The sequence below is a fragment of the Lepidothrix coronata genome, unplaced genomic scaffold (assembly GCF_001604755.1).
Source record: "Lepidothrix coronata isolate B3197 unplaced genomic scaffold, Lepidothrix_coronata-1.0 Scaffold88, whole genome shotgun sequence".
Lineage (NCBI taxonomy): Eukaryota > Metazoa > Chordata > Aves > Passeriformes > Pipridae > Lepidothrix > Lepidothrix coronata.
This window is the reverse complement of record NW_016690268.1, coordinates 2,118,636-2,139,445: the sequence shown is the minus strand read 5'-3', so window position 1 is coordinate 2,139,445 and position 20,810 is coordinate 2,118,636. Positions and strand designations below refer to the sequence as shown.

The 20,810-nt window shown below is 35.0% G+C and overlaps 1 protein-coding gene across 6 annotated transcripts in view; it reads left to right on the top strand.

The window, feature by feature from the left end:
* Positions 1–20,810, top strand: part of UGGT2 (UDP-glucose glycoprotein glucosyltransferase 2) — an 88,283-nt gene that overhangs the window by 54,479 nt on the left and 12,994 nt on the right. For all 6 annotated transcript variants that reach the window (XR_001875819.1, XR_001875820.1, XM_017821066.1 and 3 more), the window contains 9 exons: positions 786–913; positions 2,141–2,236; positions 3,948–4,050; positions 8,870–8,949; positions 10,292–10,481; positions 11,344–11,502; positions 12,631–12,716; positions 16,918–17,002; positions 18,635–18,717. Coding sequence is in view for 4 of the 6 variants with exons in the window: in XM_017821066.1 (XP_017676555.1) it covers positions 786–913; positions 2,141–2,236; positions 3,948–4,050; positions 8,870–8,949; positions 10,292–10,481; positions 11,344–11,502; positions 12,631–12,716; positions 16,918–17,002; positions 18,635–18,717 (1,010 nt within the window). In the remaining 2 variants the exon portion in view is untranslated. The remainder of the gene's footprint in view (positions 1–785; positions 914–2,140; positions 2,237–3,947; positions 4,051–8,869; positions 8,950–10,291; positions 10,482–11,343; positions 11,503–12,630; positions 12,717–16,917; positions 17,003–18,634; positions 18,718–20,810) is intronic.

Below are 20,810 nucleotides of genomic sequence, written 5' to 3'. Positions count from 1 at the left end.
GTGGTTTCATCTATCTCATACATCATTAATACTGATAAACAGTCAAAAGTGAAATAACTCCAGAGAGGTTACATAACCTCTCATTTTTAGGAAGCAGTTGAATTTTGGGAGAGAGGCGTTCAACGCCAAACTTACATCATGACATTCTACATCCTGGGCACTGTGTAAGTTGACTTGGGTCCATTTAGCTTGGTGGACGTTGAGTAGAAAATCCAAACAAGCATCCTCAAAGCTATTTTCTGGAACTTCAAGGCACCTTCTTTTCCTTCAGACACCAAAATAACATAGTAGTTCTATATCTTGTCTCTTATTCTGCATTTCTTATCCTTTGCTCTTTTCTTCCTTTCTGTACATTCTGCTTAGAATGGATAGAAAGCCTTGAGAAGTTAAGATTGTGCTCACAGAATTAAACAACTAAATAGTGTAGTAGACAGACAGTAATTTGAGTTTAAATTAATGTACCTAACAGAACTTCTTCTTAAACTTAGAGTTGTTATTTCTAAGTAGTGTATTCCTTTACAAAGGGACGTATAATGAAAGATAGCATGGATATTTCGATTGCAAGTATTTTTTGTGATTGAAAATTAACTGTAATCACATAACCGTAGAAACCTAATTCTGCATGGTTACTATAAAGTTTAGTGTTTTATAGATACTAATATTGAAGTGTATGGGGATGGGAGTTGAATATTGTGCATTCATTTAAAATATTAATGTATTGTTACTTACAAATGGAACAGTATTGGGACATTCCACACTTAATGACATTGTTTTCTCTATCTAAGGTACTGGGTCCTTTAGATGAAAATGAATTCTATGCAGAAGACTTTGATTTGTTAGAAAAGATAACATACAGTACCTCTGCGGAGAAGATTAAAGCTCTTGTCAAAGAGATGGGAAACAGCAGTAAAAGGTAAAATTCTCTTGCATTTTGAGGCTTTATGATGTCCTGTCTTGTTTATTGCCTGTGACAAATTAATTATCTTTTTGCATGGGAAAATATGATTAAAGGTTCAAGTATATAGTCATAGTACTCTCCATGCTATGTATATACACTCTACATGCAGTTAAAGTGTTTGTTGTTTGAATGCTGTATATTTACTATCCTCTTGCTTAGCATTTGAATACTTCTGTGCAGACAGGTTTGTCTGTCCTTCATTGCCTGGTTAGCATTTCCCTGACAGACTTAATATACTTATCTACTCCAGCCCTTGCCCTGTTTTCCAGAAGAAATTACACATCTGCTAAATTCTGTATCACCTTTATGCTTGGCTGATTATGCTATTTAACATAGTTTTCCACTATATATATAAACTGTGTATTTTGGTTTTCAACTGCCTGTGTCATCCTGATGGTGACAGCCTCTTTGTTGCCTCGTTGTTATAGCACAGAGGAGAATAAAAGGCATCCTGTGTTACTCAAAAGAAGTGCACTCTCTTGTCACTGCACATATATGTGATGAGGTTAAGGCATAAGATATCCCTGTGTGTGTCCAAAAAATCACATCCTCTCCAACTCACCTCATCTCATGTGTGCAGACAACATTCACACATGTAGAGATGAGTTCTAGACATCTTTTAGTCTAAGGACCCAGATGGTGTACAAAGAAGAGAGCAAAATTATGTTATTTTTACAATATCTGTTGGCTTACTAAGTCTGAGTATCATTTCTGTTATCCGGAAGGACTGGCGCAACTGAAAGAATCACTACCAGAAAAACAAAATCAGCAAGAGTTAGATTCCAGGAGACAAGTAGTGAGAGGCAAAACATTCAGACAAATATTGTGACTTAGTCACACTGAAAAATAAATAAGAAAAAGAAGGAATAAAGAGTTATAAATGTCAGCAGATTGTAGCATCGAAACTGTGTGGCTGAATTATAATTCTGCAAATTCTGCATCAGTTAAAATTAAGAAGTGTGCAGTTCACAAGCTCTAAGGCTGTAGTGGTTCTTGGGCATTGTCATGCTAAAGGTTTTAGTCCTCAGAGCTACAAATACTGAGGTGATAATTCCTTTAAAGAGTCCAGGTTTGGGATATGGGCTTCTTAAATATTATGCAGACAGACAGACAGACATTAAAATATAAATGTTTTACTCCTTTTCTAATGAAACAGAACTATATGTGCTTTATTTAATATAGTGGCAGTGATTTGATTATGAAAATAGATGCCCTGCTGTCATCTTTGCCTAAAACAGAGACGAGACAGGATGCTGAATTACTTAAAGAGCAGCACAGGTAAGTTCTGTCTGTCGTGATAATGCATTTACAGTACTTTCATACAGAAATTAGAATGTACTGATGACTACATGAGGTCTCTGGAAACTTGAGTAAGCATTCCAGTTTGGAAAGAAGTTGTTGGTTCTGTGTTTGTATGAACAAACCTGTTCATCTGCCATAGCATAATGTGTTTTTACCTTTTTCTTTATAAATTAATTAGTAATATCTAATGATTTTCCAACCTTATACTTTGCTGAAAAAGGAGTGATTACAATTGATGTGAATAGGAGTGGTTGATTCGGAGTTAGAAAACTTGGAGTCAATACACTTAATGAGATGTTAGAAGGAGTTTCACTGATTAGAACTAAAAGAACTCTCCATTAATTTTTGTTAATGTGGAAAACTAGCACAGCTTTTTATGTCTGTGGATCTTGATTACTGTTGCCAAGACTGATATACATGTGCTTATACCTGGATAACAGTTTATGGCTTTGCAGTGTCATTCTTGACCACAGCTAATACAACTAGATTACATTAAAATGCAAATTAATAGGGCTCATTGGCAGCTAATTCCTTAAGGAAAAGCGAACCCCCTGTCATCAGCCAGCAGATTTAGACCCGGGAAGCTCATGTGTCTTTAGGGTCCTTACTTGTGTGTTGGCTCCTTGTGTTTGGAAGCCTGCATTTAGAAAGTGAATATGCCTTGTCACCTTTTGTTGTTATTGTTGATGAATGAGACCTGAAGTACCAAGATGGGCATCTGTGAATCCTGTCCTCTCTGTAAGGGGATGCTGGTTTTAAATTAAGCTTAGCTGGGGCAAGCTTATTGGAGAGACAGGTGCATTTTTTGAAAGGACATATGGTAACACGAGAACTATGATCAAGCTAAAGGTTTTTGAAATGTTATTTTGGAATACCTACTTGTTTTACTGGTAAATGTCCTCCAGTGTGCTGGGCTTGGTGGGCTGTCCCTGTTGTTGAAAACAGAAGTAAAATCAGTAGTAGCCTGTTTTAAGAGGCTGACACCTTTGTCAAAGTTAGTTACTGACTAGTAACAGTCAGTACTGTGCTGCTACCATACCTTTTGTGGAAAACAAATTCAGACAGTCCCTTTTGTGTATTTACAGCACATTGGTTTTTGTCTTTTTTAAAGTGAGGTTTACTAACATTTCCTTCCTGTCGATCTAGAGTACTTTAAATAGCATCTCCCTGACTTAGTCTAATCAAGTTTATCAAACTAAATTATTTTCTGGAACACATAAAGCTAATCCATCCTGTCAAGTTTCACACTTCTCAGTTGCCATTTTTCCCACTGCTTGGTTCTTTTTCTTTTTTTCTAAATTGTAGCACTGCCAGCACTTGTCTCATCTGATGGTTCTAGATCTTGGTGAAGGAAACTGTAGATGAGTATCAAAAAGGCCATATTTTTCCAAGTTTTACTATGGTTTATTCTGTTAATTTTGTTGTGAGGAATGTATCTAATCAATAACCAGTATAGAACTATATAGATCAATGCTAAATTTTTAATGTCTGTTCTCATTTAGCTTCCCTAGTGATATCTCAGAGAGCAATCATGATTATTGCTTGAAATGAGGGAAGTGTCTTCTTGAATAGTAAAATCTGAAGTGCTTCTGATATTACAAATTCATGCCTAAAAATGCTTGTCATTTCCACAAATTCAGTTCAGAGTTTTCATTTTTAATGAATATTTTTAATACTTTTTTAACAGCGTAGTAAAAGTCGACCCCCAACAAAATGAACCATTCTATGATGTTATTGCTATTGTGGATCCATTGACAAGAGAAGCACAGAAGATGTCTCATTTATTGATTGTAAGATGGTGGTAATTTTTTTTAATTTACGTATTTGTAGCTTAATTTTTACTAAACTTGTTCTAATTTTCATGTACAGTATAATAAAAGGCTAAACAAAATTTAGGGTTTTTTTTCTTTTAAATATGTGTTTAGTCATTTTAATTCATATAAAAAAGTTGGGGGTGACCTAATTCATCATTGTGAGTACTTCATTTGCAAGTGAAGTTCATATGCCCCATGCACCAGTCCTCTTAAAAGTGAGTCCATAAGTGCTCTTTGTAGTGAATAGAAGGAGAGGAGGAAATTGTCTGCATAATACAGAGGAATAGAATCTCCCATCTCAAAATTTTAAGAAGCATATGCTTCATTCTATTAAACCAGATCACCTTAGTTTTCCAAGGTACCCAGTTGAGGTGGTCTAAATCTGACCTGTAATATCATCATAAGAAGATTGGACTATAAACCTTTCAGCTCTTGGAGGGGTATTTCTCAGTTGATTAATGCTACTGAGTATTTCTAGATGGTCTTCCATTGTGTGTAGCTATTGATGTTTGAAAGAGAAATGGGCCTAAAAACATAGCTGCTAAAATGATTTTCTTTTTTCGCTTACTGCAGAATATCACTGCCTCAGGTTCCTTTATAGTTTCCCATAAAAATGCAAATTTTGTCTTCACTTTATGGTCTGCTACAGTTCTGAAGCCTGTAACTTGATTTTTGGTGCATCCCATTTTATCTTCTTTTTTCTTCAGTAATTATGCAAGTTTTGTAAATTCTTATATTGCTTTTTCCCCTCACAGTTTCATACCCTTTTTTGTCAAAGGTTGAAGCATCCACTCTCTCTTCATATATAACAGTGAAGCAAAGTAAAATGTTTTAAAAGATTCATGAAAATTCTGATATTTCAGGACACTGAAATGCTAGCTTTTCTCTAGAATGAGATCTTTCATTTCACTATTCTCAGTTAAAATGAAAGCTTGTATTACCAAATGAAAATATTTGCATGTTGAAATTGACTGGAAACTCTCCATTTAGCCAGAAGTTCATATTAGGAGTATAAATCACGTTAAGAACCTTGCAGTTCAGACCAGAAGCCTTCATTCCTCCTGGCACAACAGGTTCCCTCATGCATGCCTGGGCAAATGACTCCCATGGTGAACCAAGCTGTTCAGCTATCCCAGATCCTACTTGATTCACAGGAGCTCTAGTTTTATTCAAGAAGCCAGCCTTTAGGAGAGAATAATAAAATGCTGTTGAAAGTAAACAAATCAGAACTATTTTAATGTAGATGACACTTTTTGATAATATTTTTAAAAAACTAAAAATAACCTGGAAATTATATATTAAAAATATATATAACTATCTGGAAAGCCACCGCGGCCTGGTGTAGAGACAAAACAGGCATACATATACAGCAAGCCCCAAATTCAAAGTTCTTAAATGGATGCCTTTCTGCTTATCTTACTGTATATATGGGTGACTTAAATACTGTAAACTTTAAGCACCTGAATGTATTTGTATTTAAAGGTTCTTCTTTTGAGTAACATAATTGGATTCGTGCCCAGTCTATTGTTTTGGTAACCATTCATGGTGCAAAATTTGTGTATCATAGAATCATAGAATAGATTGGGTTGGAAAAGACCTTCAAGATCATCAAGTCCAACCCCTGATCCAACTCCAATTACTATATCATGTAGTAGCTACCATGGCAAACACATGATTCTTGCCCAGTCTGCATTGAATATGTCCATGTCATGATTTTTTTTTTTTTTAGCCCTGGTGAAACCAGGCTATTGTATTACTTTCTGTGTCACTTTCTACAGAGAAATCTTTTGGTTTGGTTTTTTTTTAAAATATCAACAAAAAGTTACTCAGATTAAGTGGAATTGAAATTGAGAAGGGTGTAAATAGGTATAGGTAAAATATAATCTAAAATTTACTGCTTAGTCTGAGAATCTGGCAATTTAAGGATGGAGGCATGGTATGAGTCAGATCATGAATGAGAGCTGAGTAAAGGCTTCTGTCTGTTTTTAAAATATATACTGGACTGTACCATAAGAACTGCTCTATATCCTTTCCAGAGTGAGGCAGGTAGCACTCTCCATATAATGTGTGTTTTCCCTTTTTCAGAAGTTTCGTTACAGCCTTGAGCATCAAGTATTTCCAGATAAGGCACAGGCACTGTCTATAGTAAATATTTAAATACCTGCCATAACTTAACCATGATCGGACCACATAAGTTCCTAGCAGAATATATGGAATGGCTAATTAGTTCTGAAGTTAGGAAGGTGATCTCTAAGGTGATGTGAAAAAAACTGAAATTCCTTCTGCTAAAATGGAGGACAAAATCAAAGTGTTGTGTTGTTTTTAACTCATGGTTCACCAAAAACAGCTGAAAAATTATTATACATACTCTTAGGATCGTCTGCCTTTCTTTTTCTTGTTCTAGTAGGTGTCCAGTAATTTAAAAATGTGGAGAGAAAAATCAAACCTTTTCTTTTTTTCCTGTCAATTATCTTTTGCCTTTTTTCCTATATTCATTCTATCCTCAGAGAGAAACTCTTATTCCATCCCTAAAGTAAAAGGAGTCCTGGAAGGAGCCCTTTTGATAATATAGTCTGATTTCCTATATAACACGGGTCATAGGACTTCTTTTTATCAATTAGTATCTGAAGTAGAAATATTTTCTTAATCAATTCCTAATTTAAATATTATCAAGTAGTTGAGTGCAGATTGGAGCTCCTACTGAGCTTTTCCAGTGGGTAAGTAACCTGACTTGGACTTGGCTTTATGGATTTTTATTTAGATCCATGCTGTAAGCATTCATCTTCTCATTATTTTGCCAGTTCTGTTGAAGATTCTGTTATAAGAGTTTGCTTTCAGTGTAGATGCATTGTATTATGGTGACGTTCACAAACAATTCCACGTGATTGGTTGAATAACCATGGTTTAGTGAGTTAATGCTCTTCAGATGAGTTGTGGTAACTTAAGTGTTTTGCAAAGTGACTACATATGCACAATAGAACTTGCTTTTAAATAATTTTCAGACCTAGTAAACTGAAATAATTCAGCCAGGTTTTACAGTATGAAATGCTCTGTGAACTAAATTTACATGCTCTTCTTTGAATTTTCTGATTTAAAGTAAACAGACTGAACTCTTCGTGTATCCTATAAAAGAGGCTTTCCAATCTTATAACCATTTTCATGTGTTGCTTTAGTGTCCTGGCTTTTGGTGTCCTCATAAGACCTAAATAACAGAACCAAATTCAGTATTCCAGAAGTTGACTTGTTGAAAAACACAGAAATAATGCATTATTGTCTTATTTGTCATTTCCTATTTAAATTCCTTTGAAATGTTAATTAAGAATGGTGTTATTCTTTTTGCTACTGTACTAAATGTCATGGTCAGCTGATGAATTAGGATGATACCTCAGCCTTTTGCAGGATCATTTCATTCTACACACAACATCCTATCAATGCAGATTTGCTGAAGTATCGTTCCTGCTATAATGGGATGAGGGGTTTGTGTTGTTTGGAGGTGAAGTCCAATACATTTATATCATGATTTTTATTCTGAATGATAGATATTTGAGTCACTTGGACCTCTATTTTAATGGTCTTAAACTTCCATCACATACTACTTTCCCTTCTTATGCTTCCAGTGCTGTTGGGTTCCTGTTTCTTGGTTCTTCACTTGTTCCCTAGCCTTTATTTTTTGTTCAGTAGTTTTCCAGTGATGGTATTCAGGTGACACAAAGGAATGAGGAACTAGGAATAGAACAGGTCCCTAGGGCCATGTAAAGTTACAGCACTGCAGTAAAAAATGTGTGTAAGCCATGGGTTGAACTGAGGAAGGAAAAAATACAGTTATAATAAAAGAGAAACTTAACAATGACCGTTGTCTTGCTTTGTTCCCAATTTATTTGCCCTTATAATTTTCGATTTTAGCCCCAGTGGTATCAATATTCTAACTTAGCTTTTATATCTTATTGACTATTCTAATAATATCCATAAATGTAGACACAGATGCTTTATACTTTCAGATAAGCACTTTGTATCAGAAAGCACAGAAATGAAGATAACTTGATAAAGGTTTTTTTGGGGCGCTTTAAATAAATTAATAACATTGTTAGCTTTAAACAAAACAGATTGCTCACTAAATTAAGAAAAAGCTATTGTTCTAATTTTATGGTTCCTATGTAAAATCATCCATAACATTAGTATTTTAGAAATAAACAGATGAAGAAACTGAGGAAAAAAAAAGTAGAAATATATTAACTTACTAAAATTTTTTGAAGTTGATTGAATGGTTTAATACATTGTTAATGTATTGTTGACTTGTAAAATTATTAAGTAACTAAGTATTAAAATAATTCTCTGTATTCAGCAATTTTCTGTATACAACTATTTTAATAAGAATGAAAGTAATCGTTTTAAGACAAGTTATTGAGTAAAAGGTATGTGTTTGTACTTAGAGAACTTCAAGTGTTTTAAAATCTTCTAGAAAACACAATGTAAGAAAGGTGATAATATAATTTACTCAAGTATTGGAAAATGGGAGCAGCTGCTCTTCGTAAAACAGCATCACTGGGAGAAAACATTAACATTTTGACTATCAAGAATAGCATATGCTAAATCATGCAGTTTTAGAAAAGGTCATATCTTTATTTGGAATATCTGACAACATCCTTTAATAGACAGATATATTTAGAACATTAAAAAATCTGAGATTTCTACTGAAACTTGAGAAATTACAGGATGTCGCAAGGATGACTTTGGCTTATTTTCAAGGTTTGGTGATTACCAAGAACCATTTCTTAAAGAGATTTTTTTTCTGTAGGTACTCAAGGACGTTATCAATATGAAGCTCAGGTTATTTTTGAATTGCAAATCTAAGCTGTCAGAACTGCCACTGAAGAGGTAAGTAGTTTCTAGCTTTTCTTCTATGATCTTGCTCAGTTTGGGAAAACAGCCTTAACAGTGTATGTTCCCTTAAAAATAATAACATTGCTCTGTGTTTCTGGATTCTTTTTTCATTGAATGTTACCTTAGCAGTTTGCATTTGTCTAGAGAAAAAATTTTGTTCTAAGGTGTCAAGCATGGGATCACAGGGAAGTGATCCAGTCCATCAAATGCACCTCTTATAAACAGATCTCAGAGAAATCAGTGGAGAGTCTTTTATGCCTATGAAAATTCGTAGAGGAAGATGGTCTGCCTAACTTGATCCCTTCTTACAGCTCACTGTCTGTGCAATGAATTTTACAAATTCAGTACTCTTAATAATGAAATTCATCTGAATAAATGTACAGTCTGCATTTGAGATCTCACTATATTTCAGAAAGAAGATTAAACCCTGAAAGTACTGTCATAAATTGAAGTTTCTTTCAATTCTCTGTAGAAAACAAGGTTCGCTAATTTAGTGATAGACATTTACACTGAAATGAATTCCCCAGAGAGGATTCCTTTCCCTTTAGGAGAAATGTTTAAGCACAGCCATCTCTTTTACCTCTAATTTTAATATCTTTATTACTAATTCCCAATGAGAAAGGTAGTGCCTGCCCTTTAACCAGTGGGCTGGAGAATGAATCACTTGCCCACAAAACGAAAGTCCTTAGTTTCTCTTCGGTTTGAGAGGAATTACTCACATCTCTTAGACTGCAAGAGTGTCTGAATCATCAGTCCTCTGAGAATCTTGTGTGAACATTGTCATGATTGCTTTTAAAGCTGGGCACTTTGCAGATGTTAATGCCTGGCTCTTTTCTTGTGCTTGGGAGAACTTTCAGCTGTGGAATAAATGGGGTAAAGAGCTGGAGAGGAATAGAGAGACCACTGCCTTTCCTCTGTTCTGTCTTTGCTTCTGCTAGTGTCAGGAGCAGTTCTAAAAGACTCTTTTCTTTTAATAGAGATTAGTCCCTCTGCTTAGTTCAGTGATACAGAATCTGAGAATAGGAGGCTGTTCACAGTCAAGATGTTCAGATGCACCTCTTGGCTATTCACCTTCACAGCCCTTAGAATGTTAGTGGAAAATATGCACTTCCACAGCAAAAAATTATCAAAAGCAAATAGATGTGTTCATCTACCAGCCCATTTGAGTTCCTGTTGGTATTGTCTGATGGTATTCCAAACACATAGGGAACTACTGTGCTTCTAAACTTCATTAATTTGGTAAACATTCCCTATATTTTAAAGTATTTTAGAAGAACTTCACGTTTGGAACTTTTTGCTTTAGTAAATATTTTTTCTAACACTTCTTTTTCAACAGCTTCTATCGGTTTGTTCTGGAACCAGAATTAAGTTATGGGATTAACAAAAACCTTCCTTCTGAACCTGTGGCAAAATTCCTAGAATTGCCAGAATCGCTTCTTTTGACTCTAAACATGATCACTCCAGAAAGCTGGTTGGTTGAAGCAGTAAACAGTTCCTGTGATCTTGATAACATTCATTTACAGGAGGTAATAGTTTGTAAACACTATAAAACTTGTGTTGGACCTTCTACTTCAAGAGGGAAATGGAAATACTGTGAGATTTTTTTTTGTGTCTGTTCTCCAGAAATATTTTCTTTGGTAGTTGATTATTTAGTCAGTATTTTACCATTTCTATTGTTATGGTCTTTTTTTTGTTTTCTCTTACTTAAAAAAAGAAAAAGACAAGCCTTAAAAGAAAGCAATGAAACAGAAAAAAAATCAGAATGCAGAGTACAAGTCAAGTCAATTTACCTGTTATGTTAAGCTTTATGTTTACAAAAATAAGTAAAGCAATTAAAGGATTCTTTATGGTAGCTTCCTAGTTCTTTTTTATTTTTATATATATTTTTGGTAGTAATAGGATTATAACCTAGGTAAATCTTCAAATAAACCTGAATATATGACTGTTCTTTAATGTAGGTTAAAATGTATTTCACCCTCATTTAGTTTACAGTTCTTTTAGTTATATTTTAATCCCTCATCTTCAAAGTCACTAGATTTGTTTTGGTCATCATCTTATGCAAAATATTGAGGATGTTTGATTGACCAGAGCTGTGTATTTGGAAGGTGTATTGTGAAAATAAAAGTTGGGATTTACCTTACCAAAGCAGAGATACCTCAACTTCCTCAACAGTCAGTGGAGAGAAGGTACCTCCAGACAGTGATCCTTCCTCTTAATCTTGGATACCTGTTTTATAATTGAGTGAAGTTCCTTCTGGAAGGACCTTTCTGGGGTTTTTTGACTCTTGAATTAAGTTGGGGTAAATCCCATACAACATATTTGCCACTGTAATATGTTGCTTTTTCCCACACGGTTAAATGACGTAATGATGAAATGTTCCTTCCATAGGTAAAAGGGGCAGTTATAGCAGAATATGAACTGGAATATATATTGCTTGAAGGGCATTGCTTTGATGTGACAACTGGACAACCTCCTCGAGGGTTACAGTTCACTTTGGGCACAAAGAATAATCCTGTTGTGGTTGATACTATTGTGATGGCCAACCTTGTAAGTGTTAAGTACACGAATAGTCATTACAATTGCACACTCTGTGAGAATTCTTTACGAGCATCTTGTTCTTTAAATCCATTTCTCTGTGTTGCAAGCTTAGTAATGCTAAAAGTAACAGGCACATCCTGGAGTTGAGACCATCTTTAATTTGCTGAACTTTCCTCCTGCTCCTCCTCTGATCCTAGTATAGGTTTGGCTATGACCTAATTTTAGGCTCTAACCTGAAGTGCCTAAACTGGGAGCCTAATTACCTTTAGTAGATGGTAGGAGGTAGTTATATTGAGATGGAGATTCCACTGACAAATGTAAGGTATGATTCACATTCTGGTTAAAATAACCAGTTTTGTTACACAATGATCCAGGCAAAAGAAGGCTCCTATTTTAGACCCTTCAGGTAAGCGCTTACAGCCTGTATGGGACATATCCACACTTCAGAATTCTTCTCATCATGCAAAGTAATTATTTTTTGGTTTGGCAGTCTGTAGAGCAGAAGACCCTATGATTTCTGAAATGAAAGATTTGTTTCCTATTGGCTAAGGTAATTTGATAGGGAAGGATTTTGATGAATAAGACCTCTTACCTATCTACTGTTCTCTGTTCTTTGTAAATACTATATCACAAGGAATAAAATTATTAATAAACTATAAATCTTTGATTTTTACACAGATACTGAATACGGTTTCAACAGTAGGTGATATTTGGCATGATGAAACTTTTAATGTTTCCTCAAATTTCAAAGCTTGCTCCACCTGACTTTCACACAGTGATAGCTATTTGCAGTGTTCCTAAAATGGAAAGGAGCTGTGTTGACACAGAAAGTTGTTCAGGACAAAAATTTTAAGTTTCAAAGAAGGTTTTCAATTTAGGGTCTGTTCAGTAATTTATTTCTTTACTGCTCACTTACTTGCTGTCCTTGATGGATTTTTTGTATACAAGTCAAATTCGGTTAGAAATGAATGGAGCACTGAAAAACATGATTATGGACATGCAGGAAAGGTGATAGTTGGTTGCATCACTGACACATTTCTTTTAGGGCTAGTATAAATGTTGGATAATTGATTTCTGTGTATGTAGATGGTTGAGTCTGAAATGCAGATGGAAGAAGTGCCTGTCTTTTTTTCATAGGGATATTTTCAGCTGAAAGCAAATCCAGGCGCTTGGACACTGAGGTTGCGTAAAGGAAGATCTGAAGAGATTTATCAGGTTTTTTCGTAAGTATTAATCCATCATTTGGAAACACACTTATAAATGAATCTGAAAGTGCAACATATTTGGAAAAGATCTGACAATACTGAAGGAAAATGAGCAAAAATAGCATTACGAAAAAAGAACAAGATGCAAATGATGATTTGAAGTTTGTAAGAGATACCTTATTTCCTGATAGTGTAAGTTGTTATTTGATGGCTTCATGTGGGTTTTTTTTGAAGGCATTTGAATATATTAATGCGTAATAAGCCTAAACTGCTCAGCTGGGCTTGATGCGAGCAAGGTCTCTTACTATACAGTTACACAGCTACCAGACACTTGCTCTGTTAGTTCCATGCATGGATAACCTTATCATACAACTGTTCACACCAAATTCTGTAGAAATGTCACTCATGGTTTTGTTGATTAATATTTTGACATTCCCAACATATTGAATATGTAATTCCAAGAATATGTCAAGTGGATCGTTGCTAGCACTCCAGCAGTGTCTTTATCAGCTGGAGGAAGTACCACAAATTTCCCTCTCATCATTTTTTTTTCAGTCCTGAGGGTGCCTTTGAATGTAGACTTATTGATAGGAGGCATCTTTTTTTTGTATAGGATTATTATATTCATTTCTAGACTTTTTTTCTTCAGTTAATTCTGAGTGTTTCTTAGTTGTCTAAGTCATCTAAGAATCATTTTGGTTTACACCTTCACCTTAAAATGTAGAAGCACCCTTCAGTTCGAGATCCTGGCTGCATGTTGAGTGCACCACACTTCCCTCTCTTGGGAGAAACCTCTGTATATGGAAAGAAAGTTGTACTCCTGTAAATGACATATAGCTGGCATCTCTATGACTTCTTAATCTGTAATTTCCATGGCTGATTTTCATATAAAGGAAGAAATGCTAGCCATCATTCCAACTATTCCTTGAAAGAATCATCTTTTTCTTATGTTTTATATAACAGCACAGATCTGTAGCATATGAGGGCTTCCTCTTGAAGTTTTAGATCAAATCCCTTCTAGAGGAGCAGTATTGTTTTATTTTATTTCAACTTCAGTTCTTCATTCCTTTTTTTTTTTTCCCTTATCTCTCTTCTCCTTCAATGTCATTCTGTGACCTGAAACAAGCCTACGTCCTATGAAATATTTCTTATTGGAGCTCAGGAATACATAGTTCTGTATGTTGTTATTCATCAACTACTATTAAAAAAATTAAAAAACTTGATTAACCTCTTTATGGTTATGAATATTTAGTTAATACATCAATTTCAGTGTTACAGGGAGAAATCTTAATGGAATGTTAGGTTCATTCTATTTGTTTACAGTTTTCAATTTTTTTTTCCCCAGAAACCACTCGCAATCTGTTGGAAAAGCAGAAAAGCATAGTCTTTACCCTAAGAAGATCACTTAATCTCCACCCACTGTGGCTATATCATTTGTCTAATTTAGCATTCAATTCTTAAGATATAAAAAGTGATTTATGTAAGATGACGTGGTTAAAAGAATAATGTAGTGAGGTGTAGTTGAATTAAAAAATTAAACAAAATGAAACAAAACCATTCTACATTTTAGGCTGCATCAAAGGAAACTTAAATCATCTGCTGTTTCGTAAGATTACTGATTTTCCCTAAGAAGAAATACAAATGGGCTTAATTGAGCTCAGCTAAGTCAGGAAAACTAATACTTGATTAGGAATCTAAACAGTAGCATTTATTTCATTTAATTTTTACATGCCATGTAATAATTACATATTTAGGGCACAACTGCAAAAGTATGTTTGGGAGGCCGTACCAGGATCTTTGGTATTTCTTTTACAGGTGTCAGTATTATTAGTATGAAATTGCTATCAGAACTCAGGCAACTATTTGATAGGATGGAATTTTGCCAAGAGGTATTGCAATATATTTTCCATCCTTATATATTAGTAATGTCCTCTCCTGTTGAAATGTGAGATGATCTGTTTTCTTTGAGGCACAGGCCCGTACATTATAATAGCAGCTTTAGGAGAAATACAGGAATTTGAAGTTACAGCACTTTCTACATCTCAATGCTTATTTGCTTCTCCTGTAGTTGCATCTAATAGACATGCAAGTAATTTATTTTTACTTTCTGTAAATACACAACACTTGAAAAAGCTGCCTCTATTTTCTTGAACACTGCTTCTAACAAGGATCATTATTTTGAAGCAGTCAAAATGTTATTAATAAATTACTATGAATATTAGTAAAATGAAAATTATTGTACCCAGCAATAGTCTGAGCACTGCTTATTATTGAAACTTTGATTCTGTGAAGCTGGTGGAAAAACAAGCAAGTATTACAAGAGAAGGCTGCAGAAAGTAGTTTATATCTAAAGATATATATATACAATCCTGCTGAAGACTTCATTTTTTAAAATGGCAGGTAGATATAATTTATTAGACTTTGATGCAGACTGCATAGCTGAAAGTTATATCTTTTATAATTTGGCCAAGGAGTTTTTCTGTTTGTTTCTTTAAGGGTCTCCATTTGTTGAACTTGAATGCTTTTGTTCCCCATATGGAAAATTATAATTTATATTATACTGATACTTATTTGTATTTATATTAAAAGCACCTAAGTGTTTTGAAACATTTTAAAGTGACATAAGTAGTCTGGTAGAGAAGTTTAGCTTTGTACAGCAATTATATAACAATAAAGTAGTTTTTGTTACATATGTTATAGTGCTGCCAGTATACGAGACATTTTACTTGCATTTAAAAAGGTTGTTCATACTGACAGAAATTCATCAAACTGAGGGCTGTGCAGAGTGAAACAGTTGGCACTCAGTAAAGACGGAGCCCACAGTGAGGGATCCACAAAAGAGATTTAGGGAGACAAAACAGTGTTGTTAAATTTACATCCAAACCAAACACTTTGAGAATATTGTAAACATTTTGGAAAAACATCTCTTTCATCAGAGCTGCAGAGCTACCAACAGAATTCATAGCATAGGGATTTTGAGGTAACTGAGTGAATAAGAGAGAAGATTTTGGTTGTGTAAAAACTGAGGGCAAAAATGGGAACACTGGGCTGGCTGCTGCTGTCAGCAGTTTGTGTTTGGATCTAGTTGTACTATTTTAAAGCTTTTTAATGGTACAGTTTATTTAAAATGCAGAACTCTGCCCGTTGACTGCTTTAGGTCCCTGTGATAAGAAGATCATTGTTGACTGAGTGTGCATAAATGCAGTATTTTAAAAGTGTGAACATACAACTAAATCAGAGTAAAAAAGTCAAGATAATCCTGAACATTGTTTTGTGCAAGAATAGGCCATTTCTATGAAACTAGGTGATCATAGGCACACAAAAATGTATTAAATAGAAAATTCATATAACTATATAAAATCTTGTCATTTTTAGGTAAGGGGTATGAAAGAGATTGAAACAAGATCTAAATACTTCTGTTTTCTAGGGGGAAAAATGATGCCTAAGGGGTAGCAGATTACTTTCTTTAACCCATTTTTTGTAGACACAGCCTTAGCAAGAGGAAACCACGTAGTACTGTTAAAGACAGAAAAGATTGAAGGAAAAATATATGGGCTATTGAGGTATAAAAGCTCGAAAAATTGAGAATTATGTTATTTTACTGTATCACAGAGTGACAGCAACATTTTTATACTTGTTACTCAGTGGACTGCAGTACAGTTTTGAGATGCCTGGATAGTTTAAGCTGATGTTCAGTGGGGCATATGTTCATGAGGTGCTTGCACAGCCATGTCTTTAGGGGTACAGTTTCCAAAGCTAACTAGTTGAAAGCCAATCTTTACTATCTCAGCACTGTGATGAAGCTTTCCCTATGCTTTTTAAAGCAGGTTTATTTTAAAAGTACATTTAATGCCATTGCACAGCAATTTCTAAGATATTTTCCGTATTTGAAAAATAAATTTTAGTTCAGTGTTTAAATGTAGTATATACCCGTTTAATACATAATAGCATGTTCAGCTCCAAGTTGCTGCATTTTTTCATTGATTGATAAATTTCCCTGTGAAAATCCAGATTAAAAAGCGAGGGCTACCACTGTGGACAATGTCTAGTGATGCTTAAAACTCAGAAAGTTTATGAAGTTAAAATACAGTTAGGTGAAACTGAAGAAATTTTGTTTCTATAAATAACAATTCTAAACCTTACACTCTAATTAAATGCAAGTAACAATGCATGTTTTAATGAGACAGTAACTTTGCATGGGTTCTTTTTCTCCTCACAGCCATGAAGGAACAGATTCTGTTGCTGACCTGACAGACATTATTGTGGTGTTAAACAACTTCAGAAGCAAAATTATCAAAGTTCAAGTATGTATGCAGCATTTCCTTATATGAAATGTGTCTTATGCTTACATGTCTTAGGCTATATTTAATTGAAAGGTTTATACTGAAATATATAATTTAGATTTTGTGTAATTAAAGAGAAGGATGTGCAAATTAATGTAGTTAATTTGATCCAATCAGGTTATACTAATTGCATGGGAGATTGTTAAATAGCGGTTAAACATAGATAAGATTTATCTCATCTAGCTCAAGGTGTCCAAATATGTAGTCTAGATGACTTAAATTCCCTCTATGCGTAATAGAATAAGAGAGTCCAAAGGTCTACTAATCCCAGCTTATATATGTATTTAAACCAGCAACATGAGCACCTCTTGAGACATTCATTTCTCTCCAGTGACGAGAGAGGGATTTTTTATGAAGTCCAGATACCAAAGTGGAAGTTAAAATTAGGTGTATTGAATTTTACCCTAAGCTACCAAATTTGTGTAAGTGAAATTACGTTACTTCCATTCTTAAAACTGCATCAAAAAGAGCTAATTAAGCATGAGTTATATTCAGGAGAAAGAGCCTCATAGTATTATATGTTTTCCTCTGTTTTGTAAATAACATTTTGTGTAGATTTCCTTGGTATGTTGTATCCTAATTTTAGACATTGAGAAGGAGAGTGAACAATGTAAATGTAAGTACAAGAGGAATTTTTAAAACCGCAGACATGTGTCTCTTCCCCAGTCCTGTAACTGAAAGTTTCCAGAACCCAGAGAAAATGTGTAAAACTCTGGAACATGATGAGCCTGCCTTTAAACCACAGAAAAAGTATAAAAGGGTGCCATTTGGGTTAAAATATGAAAATTATTTGATGCGAGAGGTGGCACGTATTAAGCTTATAGCTAGAATATGTAAGGTCTGGCATTCAGTTGAACTGCAGAATCACTTCAGTGATGTGTAGGATGGGGCTTCAGGACCACTAGCTAAAAAGACTCGTGATGTAGTGTGAACAGAAATCTGTAAGCATTGGCTTGACAGGATGATCATGTGAAATTAATATGATTAGAATTGAGTATGTTCAGACATTGAGGGTTTTAGAAGCTATTTGGTTTTCAAAAGCAATTAGGTTTATTTTAATCAAGGAAATTAAAGCAGCAAATGAAATTGATTTGGAGTCTTTATTATGCACCTGGATAAGACAGCAGAAATTGCTTAAGTTGTGTGGAAGAGCTTATGTTTCAGTGCCAAATTTGTCACTTTCTCCTTGTGAAGGGCTTATGAGAATGACAATTTCCCTTCAGGGAAGTTCCACTGTGTGGTGCAACACCCTGCTACACTTCTGCCAGCTAATGGCTGGATCACGAACTCATGAGTGTAGAAAATGAGGTAGAATTCCCCACACTTGTAGTTAGTGTTTGCATAAAGAAGTACAGAGGGCTTGAACATGCTGTTTGATTTATTAATCACCATTTAATACAGCAAGTTCTGTACATAGTTTAAAAGTATGTAGTTCAATGCAGTTCAGTAAGTATTTTACTGAAATAGAAATTGGTCCAGATGTTGATCCAGCTCTAGCCAGTTAGTACAGCATAGTTAGATATCACAGTTGAAGTAGTAATTACTATCAACCAACTTCCTAAATTACACAAAGACATTTATTTTACTGACTAGGTACAGAAAAAGCCTGATAAAATGAATGAAGATCTCCTTACAGATGGAACAGGAAAATATGGAAATCTGGAATCAGTTACAAGGTAATGCATAATTTGCTTCTAGTTTAGCTGTTCCAGCACATGTTTATTATTACTCACAGCAAGTAAGTGTTTCCTACTTGATAGGTATATGTAATATGTAAAAAGGCTATTCAAGGGATTTATAATAATAAATACAAGGAGGGGGAAGAAAAGCTACAATGTCTTGTACCTCTCCTTACTTCCTTTTTTAATCCTTCTTTTGCATTTCTAGTTCCTGTTCATTTCCCCCACTGTTTTTTTATTTTTTTGGGGTAGGGAATCAATCTCAATGTGAAAATCCCAGCCAGTTATGTGGTACTCAGATACGTGAAAATAAACATCAAAAAGCAGGCCAATGGTGCTTGTCTGCTGCTAAACATTATTTATGAAATCTCAAGAAATGTTTTTATATGTCAATAAAATACCTTTTACTTTAAAGTCTGAGTTCTATAAGTAATTGCAATAAACACCTCAAGCTTTACATTTGGGGCTAATAACATTGTAGTATTTCTAATTTGCTGTTTTAAGCAAGACTCAGAAAAGGTTTTCTTCCATTTTCAGTAGCTTTGGTAATGGTTCTCAGGTGCAGACTGTTAATGAAAATAAAGAGAAGGCATAGCAGTTCTACTTTATCTAGTAAAAAGTTGACCCCAGTTAATCCTCTAACACACGTCTCTTGGTAGATCCAAGGCTGGGTTCTGTTTCAGCTTTATCATCTCTCTTGAAAAGACCTCTTGTACCACAAGTACCTGGACATTATATTGAGTCTCTGTTGCTGATGTTATGTTTATCACCATTTATCCACAGATGATTTTACTCGTACAGTATCACAGAATCATAGAATGGTATGGGTAGGAGGGAACCCTAAAGATCATCTAGTCCCAACCCCCCACCATGTGCAAGGACATCTTACGCTAGATCAAGTGGCTCAAGGACTTATCCAACGTGGCTTTGAACACTGCCAGGTTGGGGCATCCACAACCTCCCTGGGCAGCCTGTTGCAGGATCTCATCACCCTCACAATAAAGAATTTCTTTCTAATATCTAACCTAAATTTCCCCTCTTTCAATTTATACCCATATTGACTAGACTATATACTACAACTCTCAAAAATTTTTTCGTGAAGTCACAGGTCAAGGAAGTGGACCAACATTTCTGCACAAAGGTGTCTCTTTTCAGAAGGATGTTAGATAAAGAAATTTTTCATCATCTTCAAGCTTCCCACTTCTTATTGGCTGCATCAAAGGATGTATGTGCGGTGATCAAGATCTTAACTTCCTCTAACAAGGTTACGAGGCCAGAGATCTCCCAATCTTTCAGGTCTTGCCTTTTACCACAGTTGGTCAGTTCATCAGTGTGCATCAGGCTCAGAGCTTAGCTGGGCAATTGAAGCCCCTCACTCAATAAGTTTATTTCTTCTTCCCATTGATTCAGAGTTGTGGCTCAAGGGCACAATGTGAGGCCTGCCCTTTCTATCAGCCTCTTGCTATCTAGGAACTTGTCAAATATCCTTCCTCTTTGTTATCCCAGAATGAAAAGAATATCACCAGCACATTACTCATTAGAGGAAATCACGTGTGCTCTGACATGGGACACATGCATACCATTGCCCAAATCCTTTCATAACTGAGCAGCCCTTTCCCAATTGACTGCTTTTCCCATGTGACCTTACAGGTCAGTCCAGCAGCTTGTTCAGTTTGGAAGATCTCTGCCTTTTTGTAGATCTTTTCATAATCAATATTTTCAAGATCCTTTTATGAAAACCTGATTTTATTTTTTTTCACATGGTGGTTGCATTATAAAGACCTTGAGAGTCTTTTGGTCCTGCTGTCACTACAATAAGAAACAAGATAAAAAGTCAAGAAGAAGGAAGACTGACTGCTTGGGACTGTGAGCTGCAATCTGTTTAGCCTGTGAAAGTTTGATGCTAGTTGGGAGGTTGTCATCTTTAGAGATGCCATACAGTGCACTCAGCGCTGCTCCACTGACTTTCTTCTGCATTTGCTATAGTCCTGAACAGGTACAACTGTGCTCTTACCATGGCTGAGTGAAAACAATGTGAATAATCTTTCTCAAAAAGATCATTCATATGACTTACATTGCAGCCTTTAGGA